Consider the following 24,260-nt stretch of genomic DNA (forward strand, 5'->3'; position numbering starts at 1 on the left):
TATTCTGCAAATGCTGCATTTACGAAGCCTGCCAGAATCTTGGCAGGTAGGATTTCTAAGGCAGACAAGGAAGGAAAGCAGAGGTCAAGGCTCATTAGAGATGCTGACGTACTGAAATGTCAAGGTTGCTGTGTAAAGCTCCATGCCCACACAATGCAAATTTATACTCCCTTGGTATATGCACTGAAGTTAGTTTTACCTCTGAAATTGTGGGTCTAAAATAGTCTGTTGTGGCATTTCCTAACCTGCACACTTCTAGATGTTTCCATTCACTGCCTTGCTCTTAGTCAGTGGTTCTTACATAGGAATGATCAACGGATGAAGAAAAACACACCCTTTACGTTGAGTCTGGAGAGTTTTCCTTTCTAAAACTACAGGGAGTTCTGAAGAGAGGGGTCAGCTGTTAAGCTTGCTGCTTTTCCAGAGGCCTAGAATGCGGGTCCTAGCACCCATACTGGCTGGCTCACAGCTGTCTGAAACCACAGGGGCTCCAACAAGATTGCCTTCTTCTGGCCTCTGAGGGCAATTGCAAACACACACAGACTCATACACATACATACATAAGTAAAAATTTAAAGCCTTTTTTTTTTTTTTTCTTTTAAAGCTAAGAAACAGATATAAGTTGCCAAAGCAGTAACTAGAAAACGGACTTCCTTCTGGGCCACCGTAAGTTGGCTCTGCCCTCGACCATGTTCAAAGCCTTTGTTATGAATGTGTAGAGGAAGTAGGCAGCAACCACACTGGATCTAAAAACTCCTGGTTGCTGTATGTGGTTTTTGTAAATCGGTTTCAGTACGTCACATTTCCACATCAGATGTGTGATAACAAGACCAAGATTACCCAGGAGAAGGATATTGTACCATACAACACCTGCCCATATCGTCTGTAGTTTCCTTGAGCTGACAAAGAATCCTGTGCTGACATGGCTGAGCCATCCCATGGAAAGCACAAAAATCTGAAGTAGGAATGAGCCAGGAATGTGACAGAGGTGTGGCCCTGACACATCCTAGTGGAGGCCAGTTGGCACTGAGACATTCCTTTGTACTGTATGGAATGAAATAACCAGGTGTCAAAAATCTGCAGCCTTGCAACACGGAGCTGTAAAGTATGCTGGCTGTGCCTAATAGCCTTTGCAAAATATAATTACAGATTCCAATGCTTTGAGAGTCGCCATGGAAATGACTCAAACTAACCTAATATAGTAACAGAAGCTGGTAGAAACCTGGTGTCCATGTGTCAAAGCAGGAGGGAAGCCAGGAGCTAGCAGGCCAGCTAGAGGCAGAAAGTGGGTGCCCCTCAGAGACAGCCCCCAACCCAACTCTCCTCCACAAAGAATGGGATCTGAAATTTAGCCGGCAAACGTGTCCACACAGACACCTCCACCCACTGCAGACCTGGAGAGACCTGGAGTTTATTTTTAAATTCTTTAAAAATTACTTGAATGTAGCTGAGTAACTTCCCAGAGAGAAGGAGAGGACCTGGACTACATTGAGGTCACATACTAAAACAAGAGCCAAAAATGTCACATCTTCCCATGCTCCATCCTGATCCCTTATAAAGGAGTTTGGGGAGCTTAGCACGATGCTAGCTAGGAACGCCTATTTTGTAGTACTCCCTGCTTCAAACCCCTTTATTGAGAAGCCATTGAGGAGATGTTTGGGAGCACATATCCCCAATTAATCATCTGTACAAAAAAAAAAAATCTTGTAAAAGCCAAGTTTAGAGCTTTCACAATCATCAAGACAGTATTTACAATACATGCATATTTTATAAAATATTATAATAAAGAAAATAATTGGTTATGTTTCTTGTCACTAATTTAGCACTAACTATGGCATGGTTTGTTTGATCTAGAGGTTATTATAAAGCTTCATTCTAACTTGCTTTGGATCCTGACCTCTGGACACACAGGGACAGCTACTAAGTCATTTGGTTAGACTGGCATATGTCACATGCCCCTGTCTCTGCACTGTAGACTAGTGTTTGCCCTGCTTCCAGCCTGGCTACCCGATGGCCTTTGCAGGAAGTAAAACGATACAAGTAAATCTTCCCCATCAATGTATCAATCTGAAATGCCCTGCATTTCATCACTTGCACCAATGACCATGGATAGAGCCCCACCCTCCTCTCTGGATTGTCCTGAAAACAAAGAATGCAGGTAACATCTCAGGCAAGTGGCAAGTACCAAGTAAAGACAGTTTTATTGTTCCTCTCACTCTTATCACTCCTACTGGTGGATTCTACTTTCCCTAGTGAGCATGGACGTTCTTGGTAATTTCCGGTATAAACTCAGAAAGGCCCCATTAAATGAATGGTGGCTGGGCTGGCTGGCCTGGCTGGCCTTCCTCCTGCCGCTTGATGAGAGCACTTAGCTCTCTGGCATGACAAGTCCCTTGCTCTGCTGTGTGGATCTTGCATGGGAGCTACAGAACAGTGGTAAATACAAGTTTTCCCTCCTTAAAGGGAAAGGGACACAGCAAAGTGGGAGAGGGACAATATTAGACCTGTTTACTCAGCCTGGGTCCACTTAACCAGCATGAAAATGGTCCCTGCGTGCACACAAATACATACACACACAACAACACAACACACATACAGACACCATACCACACACACACATATACCACACACACATACACCACATGCACAAACACACACACACAAACTACACATCTTTAAACAGCTATGTAAGGTGTTTCTTTTAGTATGAACCCCCATGTATTTTTCCTCAGCAGTTTTCCTGCTGCTAGGTCATCATTTTGGAGGAAGATAAATCAAATCATCTTTGCTTAGTATTTACTACCTTATTTGGATTTTTTTAGGAACTGAAATTTGCATTCAATGCAAGTTAAAGGAACAATTTTTGAGAGTTCAAATGTATCTGAATCCCAGCCTAAACCAGGATCCTGCTTCCTCCTTAATCACAAATCATTTTTAAATGAAAATTAAAAGGGGCTTCATGGTCTTAAAGTGATACACTACAGATACAGTTCTGGTCTGTGCTCCTAGTTTCAGGTGAGAGTTGATCCTCAATACCTCCTTGGAGAACGGTGAGGCCATGAGGTCCTCAGTGGTGCTCTGGAGACACCATGGTATGTGTGAACTCTCAGCCAACCCAGGAGAGTTGGTCAGTCTGTCAGACGCTAATGTGACCCACGCTGTCACTGACCTCCACCCTCACCTTGTGATTCCATCTCTGCCTAACCCACCTCACAGACTTCTCAAAAAATGTTTTTCTTTCTCTTACCCACATGGCTGGTGGCAAATACAGTGAAAGCAGGACAAAGGGTGTTTTGGAACCATTAACCCTGTGGAGACAGAAATCATGGCTTTGCATAGCTATGGCCGTCAAATGCAAGACTCCCACTCTTTTCTTATTCTGGACCCCAAAAGCAGTAAGCACCATCACCACCTCTGTTTGGGGGTCATCCATGGCCAAGTGTCCTTTTTTTAAATTTTGTATATATTTTAAGAAGCTCGTCTGTCATCCCTGCACCTTGCCTCACTTCCCCTCCCCACCCTGTCTTAGAGTGGGTGGAGCAGAGAAGAAAGCTGTTCCCCTTTCCAGCCAGAGGAAATACATTTGCAAAGAAAATGAACCCTCACAGCAAATTCTTCTTGCCTGGTATTTTGAAAAGTAAATTTAGCTGGGGAGGGTTTGTTTGTCTTTGACAACCGAAGTAATAGGTGTGATCAATGCCAGCTAGAAATATAGAGGAATTTTAAGACATCCATAATCGGAGAAGGTACCTTTAAAAACCATACTTAGGCCCGGTGAGATACACGCTCAGAGAGTAAGGACACTTGCTGCCAAGTCTGAACACCTGAGTTCAATTCCTGGAATGGAGAGAAAGATGGATTCTGGGAAGGTATTCTCTGTGCAAGGTGGCATCTCCCACTCAAATACATACATACATACATACATATATACATACATACATACATGCAGGCATGCATACATCAAAATGTGTTTTAAACATAGCTCTATCAACATAAGAAGTAGAGATGTTCAGCGAATAACATGGGGTCAAATGAGTCACACCAATCCTTAGAGCCATAATCATTCATAACTTTCTACAGGACTTTCAGGCCCTGGGAGCATCAGTGAACACATTTCCCTTGATGTTACATTACAGCAATGTTCTCCTCTGTGATATTAAGTTCTCAAGGAATCCTTGAATTCATCCATCCTTCCACCAGAAACACTTGCAGAGTTCTATTACAAATGCATGCACCCTGGGAACAAATCAATGTCAGTACTATTTTCATGGATAGGAAATACATTAAATAAGAATTCCACTTCACATACACACACACACACACACACACACAAATATAATACACACTACTCAATTTTTTTTTATTTAAATGGAGCCACAAGCTGGGAACCAAGGACTCAAAACATGGACCCTATAGAGGATTTCAGATTCAAACCAGGTGAAGACAGCAGATGGTGTGGGGGGGCAGAGGTTACAGAACCTGCAGCTGTGCAGCCAGAGGGCACCCCTCTTTGATGAATAGCATGACAGAAGACCAGGTTAGACACAGCAAAGATAGAGGAAAGCACAGCCTGAGTTGAGGATTCTGAAGGAGGTGGGGATGGAGGCAGAAAGGGGAGGGTGATAGAGTTCACGGTCAGGTCTTTTGCCTTCTGCCCAAGAATAATGGCAACACGCCAAGGCTCTTCAAAAATGGGAGGGCAGGCCTTCAGCTTTGAGCTGGACAGGATGGGGAGAGAGCAAATGGATGCAGAGGAGAGTACCTGGAAGTAAGAGAGGCTAGGGGGAGAAGTGAAAGCCTGAGAGAGAAGTCAAGGTCGCAGTCACCGTGGATGTCGGCGGGGGATCCCTCATCCAGTTGCTGATGGAAAATGCATAGGATCTGAAAGCAGTAAGGACATTCTGTGCTGGCTAATATCATGTCAGCTTGACATAAGCTAGAGTCATCTGAGAGAAGGGAGCCTCAATGGAGAATAATGCCTCCAGAATGCCAGGCTGCAGGCAGGCCTGTGGGCAATTTTCTTAGTTAGTGACTAATGTCCCAGTCTATTGTGGGTAGGGCCACTCCAGGCTAGTGGTCCAGGGTTCTCTGAGAAAGCAGTGGCAGGCTGAGCAAGCTATGTGGAGCAAGCCAGTAAGCAGCACCCCTCCATGGCCTCTGCATCAGCTCCTGCCTCCAGGTTCCTGCTCTGTTTGAATTCTTGTCCTAACTTCCTTCAATGATAAACAGTGATATGGAAGCAACAGCCAAATAAACCCTTCTCCCACCCCAGCTTGCTTTTGGCCTTGGAATTTCATCACAGCACTAATAACCCTAACTATAACTCAAGCCAGGACAATCTGGCTCCTTGGCATATGGCCTGAACTGTTATACAGTTGGGTCTCACATTTCATTTAATGTTGTCACCATGTTGCAGGACTTCGCTGTGTTAAACACGAGGTAGCTCTGTGTCCTCACTCTGCAATATGGCTTCAACTGAGATGACTAATACAACCTAGGGGAATGTGTCCTTAATACTTATGCGAAATCCCATGTGGCTAGTGGTCTGTGGACTCCATGTGAAGCCTTCAGACTATACATTAATTTGTCCAGGCAGGCAGGACCCAAGCACAGAGCAGGTACCTGGACCCAGCTTACTGTTGTTGGTATCTGAATGCCGAGGCTGGTTTGTGGATAAAGTTCTTGAGCAGAGCATACACACACACACAGGGCTGACTGTATACTCTCTCTCTGTAGATATTGAGGACACACACAGACACTTTAATAACATAAGCTTTTGCATTCCCTACTTGAAAGAAACAGAAATTTTCTTTACCCAACTTTCATTTCCTTTAACAAGTCAAACTAAAGATTTTCATGAGTTAGTCAAGGCCAATGTCAAAATGAAAATAAAATTTTAAAAATAAGAAGGCTTAAAAATGAGTGATTTGTTTTATTTGGCTGATAATATCATAGAATACACATGTTTTTTATCTAAAAGAAAGTTAATGATTGAGCAGGTTTTCTTTTTAAAAAATTCATGAATAATCTGTGGTGGTTTGAATAGGTATGGCCCCATAGACTCATGGTTTTGAATGCTTGGCCCATCAGGAGTGGCACTAATAGGAGGTGTGGTCTTAATGGCGGAAGTGTGTCACTGTGGGGATGGGCTTTGAGGTCTCCTATGCTCAAGCGATGCCCAGTGTGGCACGCAGTCTCCTTCTGCTGCCTGGGGATCAAGATGTAGAACTCTTGTCTCCTCCAGCACCATGTCTGCCTTCATGCTGCCATGCTTCTCACAGTGACAATAATAGACTCAACCTCTAAAACTGTTAACCGGCCCCAACTAAATGTCTTCCTTGGTCATGTGTCTCTTCACAGCAATGAAACCGTAACCAAGACAACATCTATGCATGTATTTCAGTGAGGAAAAAGAGAATGTATTACTAAAACTTCAAATCTAAAGAGATGCTGATTATTCAAAGACCGTTAATAAAGCCACTAAAATGACTATACAGAATACCTCTTTTTCTTTTATTGACGACAGATTTTTTTTTTTTGTCATATAATACAGTCTGAATATGGTTTCCCCTCCCTCTATTTCTCCTAGTTCCTCTCACATCCGGATCCACCCCTTTCTGTCTCTCTTTAGAAAACAAACAGGATATATTATTCTGTAGAAATATATTAATAAAATAAAATAAGGTAGAACTAACACACAGAAATAGGATAAAACAAACAACAGAAGGAAAAGAGCCTAAGAAAAAGCACAAGAAACTGATACAGACATCCCCTCACTCACACACTCGGGAATCCTATAAAAACTTAAACTGGAAGTCATAATACATACGCAAAGGAAATAAATAAATAAAATAAAAATTAAAAATAAGATAAAAAATTTTAAAGCCCTGACACAACCTTGAGAAAAGGCACCTCCAAAGATGCTGTGGAATTCATTATTTATTGGCCAAACACAGTCTCGCCTTGAGAGTCGTATGTTTCCCCAGTGAGGTTCCCTTGGAGAAAACTAATTTATTGTTTTCAAGTTGTTATCAACTGAAGCCTGCATCTGAGTTAGGGATGAGGGCATGTGCCCACTTCTCTCTTCATGGATAGGCCCCATCTGGTGCAGGCCCTGTGCGTGCTGCCTCGGTCTCTGTAAGTTCACGTGTGTCGATCCTGTTGATTTATGGGGCCTTCTTTTTGGGTGTCCTCTATCCCCCTGGCTCTTAACTTCTTTCTGCCTCTTTTTCCACTGGGTTCCCTGAGCCCTGAGGGGAGGGATTTAATGGAGACATCCCATTTATGGCTGAATGTTCAGAGGTGTCTTACTCTCTGCATATTGTCTGGCTGTGGGTCTCTGTATTTGTTCCCCTCTACTGCAGGAGGAAGCCTCTCTGATGATGGCTGAGCAAGGCACTCATCTATGAGTAAAGCAGAATGTCATTGGGAGTCACTTTGTTGCTACATTCTTTTATTTGGGTTTAACCTAGGTCGCTGGGCTATCTAGTTGCTGGTTCTTGGTGAGTAGTGTCAGTCATGGGTTCCATCTTGCGGAGTGGACCTCAAATCAAATCAGACATTGGTTGGTTGCTCCCACAAGCTTTGTGCCACCATTGCTCTAGCATATCTTGAAGGCAGTACACCTGAAGATCAGAGGGTTTGGAGGTGGGTAGGTGTTTATTTTCCCTTCCATGGTGCCCAGAGTGCCCTCTACCAAAGACACTAGCACATAGGAATGCAGCCGTTGTGTAGGCACCAGCTTGACTTCTCCATGTTCAGTGAGTTGTGTAGGTGTTGTCTTCAGTAACAAGGCCTTGTCATAGGTTTGTGGAGTTCAGTCTTGGCAACATCCTGGGTTGCTTAGGGATTTGGGGGTTCCCATGACCAACAACTCAGTTAAATACAACCCATTCCCAGTCCTGGAAGCTTCATTTTGTGACAAGAGATGCACTGCCCCACCATTGTTTGGTTATTTCATTTAGATTGCCTTCATATGTGTACATACTTTAGAAGGCTTCTCCTGTATTAGCTTTCCACACTATCCTCAAATAGCCTTTAGTGTTAGCTGTCCCTTCCCATACTCCCTCCCTCATCCCCTTCCCCCGCTTGATCCTCCCATTCCAGCTCCTGCCCCCATACATCAGTAACTATCTACTCTGTTTCTTTTTCTCAGGGATATCCAAGAATTCCTCCCCATCCCCTTACTCTATACCTAGCATCTGTGTTTCTGTAGATTATATCTGTGTCAACAGCTAATATCTACATATACGTGAATACATACCACATTTGTTTTTCTGGGTCCCAAATACCTCACTCAGCATATTTTTTTTTCCAGTTCTGTCTATCTGCCTACACATTTCATGATGTTATTTTTTTTTTTTGAATGGCTGAGTAATACTCCATTTTCTTTATCCACTCTTGTGATGAGGGACATCTAGGTTGTTTCCAGTTTCTGGCTATTATAAGTAGAGCAGCAGTGAAGATGGTTGAGCAAACGTCTCTGTGGCAGGATGAAGTGTCCTTTGGGTGTGTGCCCAAGGGAGGTAGACCTGGATCTTGAAGTAATCAACTCCCATCTTCCTCCCGAGGAGACGCCACCCTGATTTCCATAGACAGCTGTATGAGTTTACAGCCCACCAGCAATGGATAAGTGCTCCATTTACTCTACATCCTCACCAGCATGGGCTCTCATTTGTTTTATTGATCTTGGCTACTGTGATGGTGTAAGATGAAACCTCAAAGTAGTTTTGATTTGCATTTCCCCTGATGGCTAAGAACGTTGAACATTTCTTGAAGTGTTTCTCAGCCACTTAAGTTTCCTCTAAATTCTCTGTCTAGATCTGTACTCCCATTTTTAAACTGGGCTATGTGTTTCCTTGATGTCTAATCTTTAGAGTTCTTTATATATTTGGGGTATTAGCCCTCTATCGGATGTGGAGTTGTTAAAAATCCTTTTTTATTCTGTAGGCTGCCACTTTGTTTGAATAATGGTGTCCTCTGCCACAAAGAAGTTTTTCAGTTTTGTAGGGTCCTTTTATTAATTGTTGATTGTAGTGCCTGAGCTATTGTTGCTCTGTTCAGAAAGCGTTCTCCTGTGCCAATGAAATCAAGGCTGTTCCTGACTTTTTCTTCTCTCAGGTTTCATGTTTCTAGTTTTATGTTGAGGTCTTTGATCCATCTGGAGCTGAGTTTTGTGCAGGTGATTAGTATGTATTTATTTGGATTCTTCTGCATGTAGCCATCCAGTTTGCCCAGCACCATTTGTTGAAAATGCTATCTTTTTCCCAGTATGTATTTCTGGCTTCTTTATCAAAACTCAGGGGTTCATGGGTATGTGGATTTATGTCTGGGTCTTCAATTCTTTTTCATTGATCAACGTTTTGTTGATACCTCCAGCAGTTCTTTTATTATTCAGGACACTGAGGCCTAGCCTGGCGCTGTCCCCTGCTCCTGGTGGGCTTCATTGGACAGCCTGGGAGTCAGGCCCTTCTGTTTTCCCCACTGAGAAGGAAGGCGGAAGAAGCAGAGCAAACCTCAACAGGGTGTCTCCTAGTTAATGGATAATTAGAGCACACACCCCACAGGAAGCTGATAAAGCTAATTATTATTTTCCTAGGTGCTTCAGAAGGAAGACTTCACAAGCATCACTGGTGACTCTCCAGGTGACTCGTGACCGCGGCCTGTGTCTGGGCGTGCCTCCATCTTCCGAAAGAGGGATTTATGAGCATCCTCCCATGGCCTAGAGTGTGGCCTTCCAGGGCCAGAACTGGGTCCACTTTCTCACCACAGAATGGAGACCCAGAGCAGCCTGTTCAGTGCTCCCAGTTAGGCATGAATTTCAGAGAAGGGAGAGAAAAACAATGGGCATGCTTTGCTTGCCCCACGGCTGCTGCATGAAACATCATTTAACAGGAAAGTTACTGGGGTTGGAGAGATAGATCAGCAGTTAAGAATACTTGCTGTGCCAGGTGGCAGCGGCACACACCTTTGATCCCAGCACTTGGGGGGGGCAGAGGCAGATGGATCTCCATCAGTTTGAGGCCAGTCTGGTCCTCAAAGTGTGTCCAGGACAGCCAAGGCTACACAGAAAAACCATGCCTCAACAAAACAAAACAAGAGTACTTCTGCTCTCGAAGAGGACTCAAGTTCAGCTCCCAATGCCCATATGGTGGCCTACAACTGCCTGTAACTCCAGTTTCAGATGATCTGATATCCACTTCTGGATATCCACTCCTTCAGCACTCAACATATTCCTGTAGTGCACAGACAGGCAGGCAAGCAAAATACCCATAAGCATATAGTCAAAATGTGAATTAAAATGTTCATCGTCACTTACCTGAAAGTCATATTTAATTGATCCTCTTGTCTTTTTCTGTTGTTGCTGTTGGTGATGGTGGTGGTGGTTCAAGACAAGGTTTCTCTTTATAACAGCCATGGCTGTCCTGACACTTACTTTGTAGACCAGGAGGGCCTCAAACTCACAGAGATCCTCCTGCCTCTACCTCCCCCACTGCTGGAATTAAAGATGTGCACCATTACCCCAGGCTTGAGCCTCTTGTCTTTGTTTTATCTCTTCACTAGGGTCCCACTACGGTCCCATATGCTTCATGTGAGAAGCATGAACACCGACTCCTACCCTTATCAGTTATTGGTGGCAATGTTGCTTCCATAGCATGTAAACACTCCTCTTAAAGCTGACGTCTGCTGGAGATGCTATTCACCTGTATCCCAGAGCTGTTGCCCTAGCTGTCAGGCCATGGCCATCTTGTGTTCTACACAGAGCAACATGCTATTTACTCAGGACTTTGTGAACATGAAAGAGTGCATCAAAAGGATGGAGACCTACACTGTATTAAAGATAGGCTGATCTGATGTTATTTGTGGTTTTCAAGGTTAAAAAACACTCAGTGATGGAATTGCCCGAGTCCTACCATCTATAAAGGGTGCTGGTGAGTAGGCCACAGAGCACTGGGAATGGGGGATAGCACACCCCTCCTCAGTGGTCCAGCTGGGACCCCTTCAGGGTGGCCATGTGGTCCTGTGATGCTGTCTGCTTGCCACCATCTTGTCCTCCAGAGGAAGCCTTGGTCCAGCTCATGTGATCCCCCCAAAGTAGAGTATGTTTCCTGGCTGCAGCAGATGAATCTCATTCCTCAGCAAATTCTCTGGGAAAGGCTGACTGTGGGAAATGGGCTCTCGTGATGACTAAGTCACCAGGAAGAGTAAGTCTTGAGATGACAAAGATAGTCGGTGTAGCCTGCAGCTTCTTTGTTTTTCTTGAAAGAACTTCCCTAATTCCATACTTTATAAGCAGAAAATGTCAGCTTGCTTCCCTGGAAGTAGATATAATATACATGACAGCGGTAACTCCTTCTGTGTATGGGTGGGGGGGGATCACCTATGTGTGTGTCAGTGTATGGGTGTGCCTATGTGTGTGCCTGTGCGTGAGTGTGCGCGCATTCCTGTGAACCTGGGTGCCTGTGTGTGTGCGCTTCTGTGTGTGTGTGTCAGCGTTTGTGTGGGTGTGTGTGCCTCTGTGTGTGAGTGCTTCTGTGACTATGTAAGCACGAGTGTGTGCATGCCTCTGTGTGTGCGTGAGTATGTGAGTGTGTGTGCATGTGTGAGTGCATGCATGCATGCATGTGAGTGTCTGTGTGTGTGCCCTTGCTCACTCACACGTGTGTAGTGTAGAGGATCAGTATACATCACCCCCAGACATGCTGCCTTGTCGTAGGACTATGTTCCTTTGAGCTGGAGGCAAATGAAAACAGAACCGAGTCCTTCCAGGGATTCCCTAATCCGATGAACAGCAGGAAGGTCTGAGATTCACAGGCCACTCTATGTCCCCTCTAGAGGAGCCCTGTGACAGCGAGGAAGAAACCAAGCACCATGATGGGCCTGAAAATGAGACTTTCTAAGATAACCTTTCCTGCTGCTCTCATCCCCGGGTTTTCTGCCTACAGGAGCCAGGCTCCCTCCTCACCTGTCTCTTAGTTCTCTTAAGATTTTTCTGTTGTGTGTCACGGTCCCCAAAAGGCTCCAGTTCTAACCATTTCTTTGAGCTACCTGCAGCTGGCTTTCTGCGAAGCATGTGTTAATATGTTGTTTGCTTTTCTCTTGCTGATCTGTCTTTTGTCACTTTGATTTCTAGAGTCACAGCTCAGAAATCTCAGTGACAAAGGAAACGTTTCTTGAGTCATCAACAGCCACATATGGAAGCATGCTGCTATTAGATGCTCATGAGATATAGAACACTACACAGCATTATTTCCTGAGTGGATTGGAGTAAATTAAAGAACGACATTGTAATAATTTAGAATAGTGTCTAAAAAATATAAAAAGGCAGAAAGAATAAATGTTATTTATGTATGATTTAAGTGTTGAGATATTTTCTGAAAAACAACACAGAACAAGGAAAAAACAGGAGGGAAGCCTCAGGTGTGGCAGTTAGAACACAAATCTGGGACAGGAAACTAAACACACAAGGCAGATGAGTAAGACCTGCTTACACTATCGAGAGACACTTGTGAGGCACAGACACACAGGCCAAAGAAACTACAGAGAAAATAGAGGCACCGAATTTAAGTTTTAGGCAAAAAAAGCATCAAGGTGAGGAGACATTTTAGGACTAAAAAGGGGCCAGGGCATGAGAAAGCACAGTGACTGTCCATTTCTTCAAACAACAGGCAGTAAAAATGGCCGCAATGACACAACAGAGAAGCCTAGTTCACACCAGTCGTCTAAAGAACTGGGAGAACAGAAAAGCCCCAAAGAAAGCAAAAGGGAACTGGCACCCCCAAAAATAGTTAAGATCAAAATGTTGTAGTCAGTACCTCGTCATAATAGACAGTTATAAAAACCTAGTACTTGGCCCCTGGTTGGTCAGCCATACTCCAGACTGTGACCCATACCAATGAGTATACAGGAAGAACCAATTGGAGTCAGCGAGTTATTAGAGGGGGGAAAAAGAGGATACAAAGTTGAGGGAAATGGGGATGCAGATATGGGAGGAATTATGGGGAGGAACTGGGGGATGAAGTGACTATGATCCAAAACATTGGCGTGAAATCAGAATTAATAAACTGTTATAATAGCTAGGCAGTGGGGGTACACGCCTTTAATTCAGCACTCAGGAGGCAGGGGCCGGTGGATCTCTGTGAGTCTGAGTCGAGCCTGGTCTATAGAGCTAGTTGCAGGACAGCCAAGGCTATACTGACAAATCCTTTCTCAAAAAAGCAAAAATAAAACACTTGCACAGCAAGCACTGTACCACACTGTCTCCCCTGGCCCAGAATGCTGGCTTTCATGTATCAACTAGACTGGGCCAGAAGATGTCCAGATACTTAACCAAATGTTGTATTATCCTGAGTGTTTCTGACAGTGATTTTTAAATGAGATTAACATTTTTAATCAGCAGGGTGAATAGAGCAAATTGTTCCCCCAATAGGAAGGCATTTATCCATTTGATGGCCTTAGATAATTCCTAAGACAGAATTCCTCCTACCAGACTACCTTTGAAATACAGTATCGGTTGAGTGCCCTCAGTTGGGATCTGATTATTTCCCTCACCTGTAGGGTTTCCTCACAACTTAAGAGACCCAGGCTGTGGTGTTTGGGGGCCCATAGTTCCCTGTAGCAGAAAGCCATTGATGTTGCTCTTGTTTAAAACTCTACTTTATTTGGGGTGTTTAGGCCTCTCCCTCCCTTCCACCAATCCCCCAACCTTAAGTAGGAGAGAGAAGGTGAGTGGGGAGGGAGGCCCAGACCCTTTTATTCTCCCTGCTAGTTAGGGTCAAGGGGTTCTTTTAGGCCTCTGTACCAATCTCTGTTGACCACTGTGCCCCAAAGCGTTTCTCTCCCTTTGTCTGCTCTGAACCACCACCCTGTCTCTACCAACTGCTCCACACCACACGCCAACACCACACCGACCTCCACTGAACACCTCACGGTCTCTTCCTCACTCTAGACCACCCTCCTCTTCGCAGCACGTGGAAAGCCGTTATCAGCTAGCAAAGATCACACCCCACACATGACAGGCGTGGACAAACTATAGCCCAGCTAAAATCCCACACTTGGGATTAAAACAAAAGCATATTTCCCTAACACACAAAGAACCCAAAACTTCCGTTACATGAGCCAAGATAACTCTTACCTGCTCTGGGCTCAGGGGAGGCAGTGGTACGACTTTCTTTGGTCGTCCTAAATCTGGGTTCATCAGACACCAGCCACCTCCACCTGGCCACCTGGTCCAACCCCAATGAGACCAAAGTTGTGTACCAGAGGTGCACTAGAGGCGAAGTCAACACCACCTCTGCCTTGACCCCCAAGATTGGTGCCTGGGGTCTTTCTCCAAAAACTGTTGGTGATGACATAGCCAAAGCAATCGGTGACTGGAAAGGTCTGAGGATGGCAGTGAACCTGGCCCTTCAGAACAGACAGGACCAGATGAAGGGTGCCCTCTGCCTCTGCCCTGGGTGTGAAACCCTCACGGAGCCACCAAGAGACGGAAAGATGCAGGGAAATGCTAAACACAGTGGGAACATCGTTTCTGCTGAGATTGTCAACACTGCCAGACAAGATGCGGCACCGGTCTTTATTAAGGAGATCCTGGGTACCTCACAGCCTGTGGGCAGCAATGAGGGTGGCCGCCACCCTCATGCCATCGTAGATGACACCAGCAGTGGCACAGTGGTGCCTACAAGAGGACAAATCTCAATAAGAGACCATGTGAAACCAATAATAAAGAAATCTTGCCTTCCTTATTCCTGTTGTGTGTGTGTGCGCGCACGTATGTGAGAGAGAGAGATGTGTGGTGTAGGTGAGTATGTGTGGTATGTGTGTGAGAGTTTGTGTGTGGTATGAGTAGGGGAGTGTCTGTGTGTGTACGGTGTATGTGAGAGTGTGTATGTGTGTGGTGTGTGTGTGGTGTGTGTGTGGTGTGTGTGTGTTGTGTGAGAGTGTTATGATATATATGTATGTGTGGTATATGTGTATGTGAAAATGTGTGTGTGTGTGTGTGTGTGTGTGTGTGTGTGATTCTTTGGCTCTCTGGAGCTTTCTGACTAAGAACCTATGTCTAAGCAACAATATCTCAGAAAGAGCTGCAAGCCCTGTTCTGAATTCTTTCTCTGCCCTTTTCCTGTTGAAACTTTCGATCACCAGAGCCCAGTGACTCTGATTATGGGATCAGTCTAGGAGACAGATTCCGGGTAATTCCTGTGTGGGACACTTTGATGTTACATGTGGTGTGAAGCCCCCTGGGCTGCCATTGCCTTTGTCACGCCCCGTCACTTCGGCTGGCTAGCCTGCTTCTCCTCTCATCAGGTACAGGTATTTGTGACCTGTCATCTATCTCTACACCTCCACTTTCTTTTTCTGTGCTTTTTCCACAAAGAAGTTTCTGGTCATTTCCTTCTTGTAAATATAAACGCTTGTGATAGGCAGGTACAAACGCCCATTTCCTTACATGGGAGTCAGGGAAACCTGACCTTTACACGGTAGGTTGTCACAGATGACTTTCATTCTTACCTAATTTTATAATTAAGATGCTGTATGAATTTTAAATTATGTGGGTAACCCTGTAGCTGGCAACAGACACACACACACAGACAGATGGATGAGAATTTTATTCTCAGACGACAGGGAGCATTACAGGATAGTCCTGTGAGGAGAAGGTGGGTACAGGTCAAGACATGAGCCTCTGCTCTGATGTGCACAGCCTGAGAGTCACATTAAGGATGCCCTGCACAGTGCATGGAGAGTGTGCAAACAGGAAGCAGGCAGTTGGAGGCACTGAGGGAGCCGTGGGCCCAGAGAACTCCAGCAGCCCAGGCCTCAGGACTCAGATGCCTCAAAGGCAGCCATGCAGGCCCTATGGGTAGATTCACATGGTGAAGGGGCATGAGCTTTGCCAATAGGAAATTTTCCACAGAAGCAGGTGCCAGAGCTCCCTCGGCTGTTTTCCTCGGTGACAGCTGCACCAATGGGATCCCCATCTTCTCCCTGCTCCGGCCCCCCCAACCCCTGAAAGTGTTCAAACACCTGCAGCTTCGAAGGGAGGGCTTCGGGAGCCACCCCAGCCTAGAGCCACCTCAATATGCAGAACTTACAGGGATACTCTCCAGAATCCACCTGCCGAGCCACAAATTCATGTGTGCCCCTTCTTAGGCGGCGGGATGCCCGGTACCCCCCCCCCCCGTGTCACAGGCGCCTCGTGTGTAGAGTAGAAGTGATTTGAAAAATGGCTTTTCCCAAGACTTCCTGTGGGACGAACGAAGCACCCAGGTGATGTCAGCTGATTTTATTAATCTTTATAAAACACTACAGAGGAAATCAAAACACGAAGCAGGGACACCTAACGACTTTCCACTTCCCTGTTGAGACCCAATTGCGTTTCTTTCCCCGGGGGCTCCATGAAACTCTTGTGTTCTTATATGATAGTTCCCCTTTTCTATTTAAGCGAATTCAGGTTAGTCAGTTGCTCACACCTAGAGAAGACTGACTAATACGGATTTTAGAGGTCAAAAGGTAGCTACTGAAAATAAAGATTAGGAAGAGCTAGCTGACACAGCAACAGCATTTGGGGGTCAACGGAGCTGGTGTTTTCCACAGTTCCCACAATTGATCCTCTCAACTTCCCACCAAAAAATAAGAATGTGCAGCACCACTGGGCAGTAGGGGAGGAGGCCGTGTGCCAAATGTGGGGAAATTTCCACTAACTGTGATTCGTGGCTGGTTCCGGATGGCTCTTGTGAACCCCGAGTCCCTGGCCTGTGAAGCATCGTGGCAGTGCATGCAGGAAAGGAAAGCGCCGACAGCTCTGTCAGGGTCCTGTTACTACAGGAGAGAGCTTCTCTGAGAGGCTAATTTAAAGTTCATGAATGGAATACTGTCAAACACACAGGGCTATCAGTGTCGTGGACAAACTGATCCTCACAGCCACCCAAATGCTCTCAGAGTCACACACTGCTGCCTCCTCATCTGTGGAAACGATCGGGAAAGGTTCTTTGTCCCATGCTCTTCTCTGTGCACTCGAAGATCCAGCAGCAGCAGCAGCACCACCACCACCACCACACACACACAGACACACACACACACACTCACTCACTCACACTCACACGCCCCACATTCACACATTCACTCACATTCACCACACATTCACACATTCACAAATACCACACACTCAGACACACACCACACACTCACCACACACCACACTCACACACACACTACACATCCACACATGTCATACACTCATACACACACACACACACACACACACACACACACACACACACACACACTACAAGCTAGAGAAGCAGAGAAGAACGGGTGTTGTCACCCCGCTCCCTGTTGGCAGAACTTCCGGTTAGAGGATAGCCGGTGTTTTTCTGCCACAGTTGTCAACTGATTAGAAGGCCGGTCCACATCATAGAGAGCTGTGTGCTTTACTTAAAGTCTACAAATTTAGATGTTGGTAACACCTAAGAGAAACAACTTCACAATAGCTAGAACCTCTGGGTCGTGACCCCTTTGGCGGTCAAAAGACCCTTTCGCAGCAGTTACCTCAGACTGTGGGGAAGCCCAGATATTTACATTACAATTATAACAGTAGCAAAGTTCCAGTTAGGAAGCAGCAGCAAAAATAACTTCATGGCTGGGGGTCACCCCGACAGGAGGAACTGTATTAAAGGGTCGAAGCATCAGGAAGGTTGAGAACCACTGTTCTAGACTATCATTTGACCAAATATGTCAGAGCACCACAGCCTCCTAGCCAAGCTGACATATAAAATAACCGCTGGGCAGGGCTTGGAAGATGATTCGGTAGATTGTTTATGAGGATCAGAGTTTGATCCTCGGTACCTACCTTTTAAAAACCTCGGAGAGGGGAAGGGCTCATGAGCCCTCACCCACGACTGAGGGAAAAAGGGAAAGTTCTTTTTCTTCAAGGGTATAGTATTTGGTAGGCTGAGCACACTCCTGCTGCACAGCCCCATACCCATGAGTCCATGGACAACACAAAGTGGAGTCGGGGAGCGATTGGTGAGCTCCTGGCTCAGTGTGAGAGACCCCATCTCAAAAAGCTGGCTTAGACCAGGACTGAGAAAGACAGCCAATGTTGACCTCCGACCTTTACAAGCTCTTCCATGCACCTGCCCCTACCTGCCTACCCACGCACAGACATGAGCATGTTACACACACACTCACACATGAGGTCCCGGATCTGGGTAGAGAACAGTGGTAAGGACTCGTGCTTGCCATCTGCAAGGCCCTGGGGTGCAAACTTCAGTAGCGAACTCCCCACTCTGCCAAGGTATGTTGAATCCCGGGCTTGCAAAGAGTACAGAAAAGGAGGTGCTGGCTCTAGTGAGTGCTTCTGCACCCCAGCAATTGCTCAAGGGTAGGTACCCTAGAGCTGGGAGGAGCCAAGTGTGGGCCCTTTTAGAAAGGCAGATGCTTGGCAGTTACATTTATAAATAACAGCAAAAGCCTATTTTGTTTGTTTGTTTCCTGGCAAAGGAATTTGTAGGTTCCACAGGAAGTTTCTGTGAGATCGAGACTATGAGTCAAGTGAGTGAGGCTGTGTGACTTCATCCAAAGGCTTCTCCTCCAGCTAGTACTTTTCCATCTCCGGCCTTTTCCACGTTGGGTAACTTCATTGCATGCTAGCCAGTTACCCAAGCCAGGAAGCAGGCCTTCATCCTGCCTCCTCCCGATGGCTCATTCCCTACATCCAAACAATCTCCTACTGTGTCATCACTGACATCTCCCATCCCTGGTGACACCATCTAGCATCCCTCACTTGGACTCACACCCAATCTCCTGGTTCCTCTTTTCTCCCCCACTTCCTCCCTTCCCTTGGGACCTTCCTGTGTTGACTCTGAGAAACAGGCAGACTGTCCCTTGAATTGCCACCTTTCTCGGGGTGCACAGTGTCCCACCACAGGGAAGGACGAACACAGACACACAAAGTTGGAAACTACAGAACTAAGGAGCTGATGTTGGGCTTTGGTGTGGTGCTATGTATTCTGATGGTGATCACTGGCCCCCCGGTCTGGTTGCTGCACAGATGAGCACATTCTCATGTATACCTGTCCTTGTTGTGTAAACCTTGCCTAAGAAATTCTTCCTGATTGGTTAATAATAAAATGTCGACACATCTGGGCAGGGTGAAGGAAGGTAAGTGTGTCTAAGGTTCTCGTGCTTTGGGAAGAGGAGGATCATGGGAAGCAGAGAGATACAGGAGGAAGAAGGAAGAGGCCTCGGTGGGTAAGCGTGGAGAGGAGTGCATGGCTGGCAGCAGTGGAGGACGATAGCCCAGAGGACAGAATAAGCAAGTATTTAAGGAATTACAGATGGGAGCAGCCCACAGAGAAATGAAAGCAGATGGATTGGATGGGGGTTTGAGCAGTTAAAGATGGCTTAGGAGGTCATATCTGCCATGCCCCAGGAGAAATAAGGCTATTCTAGAATCTATCAGGTGTCTGTGTCTCTTATTGATTGTGATAGCAGGTTAGAAAATACCACCGTAATAATTATAGGGCCAATAATAAACATCATTAGACCCTACCCTTAAATTAACCACAACACACTAAGAATAAATCAACTCTCCTCTCCGAGGAGGTAAAAATGAAGCTACCGTTCATCCTGCTTTCATCAAGCGCCTCTTCACAGTCTCGTGTCCTGCCCTGTTAGACACCTCAGAATCTCAACAGATGCTTGTGTCCCTTCCCTTTCTCATCGTGTGTTCATATGCACATCTCCCCAGTCCTTCATGGCTGCACTGAACATCCTTCCTGTGGCAGGCTCTGTGTTGGGACTGGACCCTTCCCAGGTGTGAAAGGAAAGGGCTCTGACTCCCAGCATCGCACACACCAGCTGCTTTGGACTGGCGGCCTGGTACTGAGATAAGACTGGTGAACTCCTGTTGCACTAACAGGCACCCATCCCATAGGTGGTCTATGAGTTGTAGGTCATATATGAATATTTTTTGGAACTCAATATTCCAACAATTAATATAATCATGTTTATTTCTTTCATCTGACTCTGTTTGTTTGTTTGTTTGTTTGTTTGTTTTGAGACAAGTTTCCTCTGTTTTAGCCCTGTCATCCTGGAACTCTCTGTAGACCGGGCTGGCCTTGAACTCACAAAAATTTGTCTGCCTCTGCCTCCCTAGTGCTGGGATTAAAGGCATGTGCTGCCACCACCACTTGACTCATCTGACTCTTGACAAGGATAAACAGTTGAAAGAACATCTGACTATAACTGAGCTGCTCCTAAAAAGAATTTTTTTAAAAAGACATTAAACAGAAAAAAATAGGCATTTCTTTCCTTTGGCTTTCTTTTCTGCTCCATGTGGTAAAGCTATTGTCTCTCCTTTCTGTCCCTCCACCTTTACACAGGCCGTGGGTTCCAGAACCCCCCATCGTCAACAGATCACTTTAAAAATGACTCAGACTCCCCAGAGTATTTGGTAACTGTAGAGAAAAATGGATGTGTGAAGCAAGTATCTGTGAGCATAATGTTGGCTTGGCAATTTTCAATGAAAAAAAAAAAAAAAACCCATGAAGGAAATGTCTTAACATTTCTGTCTAACTGATCATAAAGTGTACAACTCTAAAATGAATCTCACTTTTAAAATATAGAAAACGATTCAGGCATCCATTTGCATGCTACTCTGTGCCAACCTTAGAACCAAGTGAAAAGGGACAGCCAATACGTCTAAGCCAATGCTCTGTTTTGATGTAGTCAAAGTGGATGGTTTAAATCAACTGCCAGACGTTTATTTTGTTTCTGAAATGGAAACTCAGATTATCATGGCAACAGAATATTTGGATGATCTGTGGATTGGGAGAACTAAATTTTCTGACACAACTTCCCAGACATTTATTTTTCTGAAGTTGAAATTCAGAGCAAAATTTTATTTTTTTCACTCCAGTGCTGGCCAGAGGTGGATTTTTTTTTTTTTTTTTTTTTGAGACAGGTTATTACTTGGCTCTGGCTAGCCTGGACATAGAATTTTAATGCTCAAAGGCAGGAGAGGTAATCATGGGTTCACAGGAAGCAAGGACCTGGAACCCCAACTGAGCTCTCCTATCAACAGAAGGGAAACTACTTCTCCAACTTTCCCCCAAAAAACAAAACAGAATACCTAACCTAGGGTCCCCTAAAATATTGAAGTTCCAAATGTGCACATTCAGAAGGACAAAAGCCATCCTTAAAAATAGGATGTTATGTGCCGTACGTAAAAGTATTTTTATTTGCCTGATTCAATTGTTTGAGAGGCTTACTGGCTCTGTCTGCTAACCTGGGCCTCATCCTGGAAGCTTCTAGCCTCTGTACAATTTAACCTAGGCCTAGAATGTTTCAGCCTTTGAGAATTACTGCTTAATAAGCTCATGCTTTCTTGTTCTTTCTAAGCTCTGGGCTGGCTGGTTCAACTCAGCAGTTCTTGCTCAAACTCCTCTCCCAGCTGACTTATTCAATCTGGCTTCTCTCTCGGCCCCTGAATCGCTCTGCTTAACCTCAAATTAACTCAAGCACTCTGCTCTAGTCTCCTGGATCCTTCTCATTCTCTGGCTCATTTATAGAGTTCTCTCTTTGCAACCTGCCTCTCTATTACCATCCTGGTTAAAACTGTCTCTCCTCTCTCTGCATTGCATACACTTTAAAATAAATCTTTTTTTAAAAATAGGGCCATGTGATTAAAAAATACCTATAGCTTTTTTAGAAATGGGAAAAGAAAGTTTTGGAATTTGAAATTCTACTGGTAAACTAACAAGAGATTAGATAAAACTGAGCAAATTCTTGGATCTTCAAGAAGTTGCCCAGACAGCAAAAGAGACTGATTAAGAAATGGAAAAGTGAAGCAAGCTTAAGATTGGAAAGCAGCCAGCTGTGGTGGCACATGCCTTTACTCCCAGCACTCAAGAGACAGAGGCAGGGAGATTTCTGGGTGTTCAAGGCCAGCCTAGTCTACATAGCAAGTTCCAGGACAGCCAAGGCTACATAGAGAGACCCTGTCTCCAAACAAAGTGATGAAGGAATACTACTACGTTTATGCTAACTGATTTGACAACTTAGATAAAATAATAAAAAAATTTAAAAGATAGACTGCCAAAACTTACTCAAAGAAAATATAAATAAACCCAAATCCACTAAAGAAAGTGAAATTTTAACTCAAAATTTTTCCTTAAAGAAATCCCCAGGCTTATGTGCTTGATTTTATCAGGTCCTTTACAGTATCCGGAAACGTTCAACAAAATCCAATTAGTCTGCGCTTCCTACCTTGCTCATGGTCGAACAGGACCAACTGCTTGACTACAACCAAAGTCAATGTTTTCTTCCTGTATGTCACCAGACGCTGATGATCCCTGCAGACCTTGAGAATGATGAAGCCACTAACCGGGAGAGCCAGGACTGCTGAAGGAGTGTGTGAAACAAAGCCTTCCTCAAAGATTTAAAAAAAAAAGTAAGTTATTTGTTAAACCACTGAAATTTCGGGGTCACTTATTACAACAGATTTAAAAAAAAAAGTTGAAAGACAGAGTAACTACAACAACAGGACAGTGACACACATAAAAAAATACACCCAGAGAGCGGGTAAGGGAGCCGACACCACGCCCACACAGGCAGCCCGGTGGAACACTCTGCGGATCAGAGGGGAAGTGGCAGCCTACACCCTCATGAAGAACTGATGGCTCACTAACCCCGTTTAAGAAACTGAGAATGAGTTCCCATCATCAAGCACGAAAGCAGCCGCACGGGGACTTAAACATCAAACATCGACACAGCTGCCGGTGGTGATGGCGACGATCTGCGTGCAAGGGAAAGCGTCGAAGAGGCGGGGCGGGAATCATCCGTGGAATTCTGAAAGCTCTCGGGTCTAAACCCCTCCTGTGGTTGCCCTTTGCTTCTAGTTTCTGTCTGACCCCGTCTGACAGCCGAGGTTTTGTATGTTACCTGAGGCCAGCGAAGCTGCTGCTAGCGGACAGCCGCCCTCTCCCCACAACCCCCACAAACTCTGAAAGGCAGTAAATTCTCTCACCACACAAACTAACCCTGGCTTTGAAAGACAGGAAGACCTGGGGCTTGACACAAAAGGGAGGAGGGCGCTACAGAGAAGATAGAGTACATCAAACTGGAGTGTCTCCTGGGGACCTCAGGAGGTCTCAGGACTCATCTATCATGTCTTTCAAGCCCCTTCATGGTCACCAGATACGGTCAAAAGAGAAAATGACAACAAATGTAACCTGAACGTCTTTGCTGGTGTACATTTGCAATTCTAGGACCAGCCAACATCTCATTTTAGAAAAATAAAATGAGTGTTCTGACAAGGTGAGGTGGGGGTGACTTTAAAGGCAGAAAGACGGGGAGGAAAGGAGAAACAGAACAGAAGGCCTTGCAATGATGGGTCATTTTAAGGTCACTTTCCATGTGAGAACTCTGAGAGATGGGTCGAGACTCCCTTAACAGGCTGGCTGAACCTGCCCTGTTGACTTTGGCCTTTGTGTCTGTCTCTCATGCTGTCTTCTTGGAAGGTCAGAGAGAGCAGTTCCAGCTCAGCGGTGTAGGACTTCAGAATGAATTTTGGTTTGGTTCATTGGACCTAGTACATCAGTTCAGGGCAAACCAATAGCCACCTATGGATTGTATCCATCTTTCCTGGTTCCTGGGAGGAGCCATTTCAGGATACTGCTGTCATAACTGCTACCCCAGCAAGCTTCCCCAAGCACAAAAGAGCCTTTTAACGGTGTCCTTACCAGGGCAACCAGCTCATCGTTCATACCCTGTCAGATTTGCCGTCCAAAACACAGGGTCTGGGCTCTACCTATCTGTCTAGCCGGACTGACTATTGCATGGCAACCTCTGTCTCAGGAAGCCTGGTTTTCTGACATCAGGGAATGCAACCTAGTTGTTTATTTCCAAGCTGAGTCTCGTCCAAGCCATCCCTTCACTTTGGGAAAAAAAAAAAAAAGTACCTGTTTTTTCAAGATACAGCTTTAAATCTATCCTTTCATAGCATATCCTGATTCTAGCAGTCACAGGTGACAGTGAGCTCTTTTGTAGCATGTGTCAGAGCTGACATCACGGGGGTAAGGCCTGTACCGTCACTGGCAAGGAGTAAGAGGCCTCATGCTTGAGTTAATGTGCTCACACTGCTATCTCCGAATCCCTAATAGTTTTGAATAAGGGCCTCTAATTTTCATTTTACTCTGCCCCACCCCCCATTACACCAGGAACAGAACTTGCATCCTTCCATTAGGTTCCTTGGCCTA

At 45.3% G+C, this 24,260-nt stretch overlaps 1 protein-coding gene and 1 pseudogene across 1 annotated transcript in view; both read left to right on the forward strand.

Annotated features, from left to right (window-relative positions):
• Window positions 1–10,521, forward strand: part of Zdhhc14 (zinc finger DHHC-type palmitoyltransferase 14) — a 284,482-nt gene extending 273,961 nt beyond the window's left edge. Inside the window, exon 9 of the mRNA XM_055615905.1 lies at window positions 9,599–10,521. Within this exon, the coding sequence (XP_055471880.1) occupies window positions 9,599–9,655 (57 nt within the window). The 3' untranslated portion in view covers window positions 9,656–10,521. The remainder of the gene's footprint in view (window positions 1–9,598) is intronic.
• Window positions 10,522–14,113: 3,592 nt separating this feature from the next.
• LOC129683236 (60S ribosomal protein L12-like) lies at window positions 14,114–22,408 on the forward strand (annotated as a pseudogene).
• Window positions 22,409–24,260: the final 1,852 nt, after the last annotated feature.

Source organism: Psammomys obesus, unplaced genomic scaffold (assembly GCF_907164565.1).
Source record: "Psammomys obesus unplaced genomic scaffold, mPsaObe1.curated_primary_1811, whole genome shotgun sequence".
In the NCBI taxonomy this organism is placed as follows: Eukaryota; Metazoa; Chordata; class Mammalia; order Rodentia; family Muridae; genus Psammomys; species Psammomys obesus.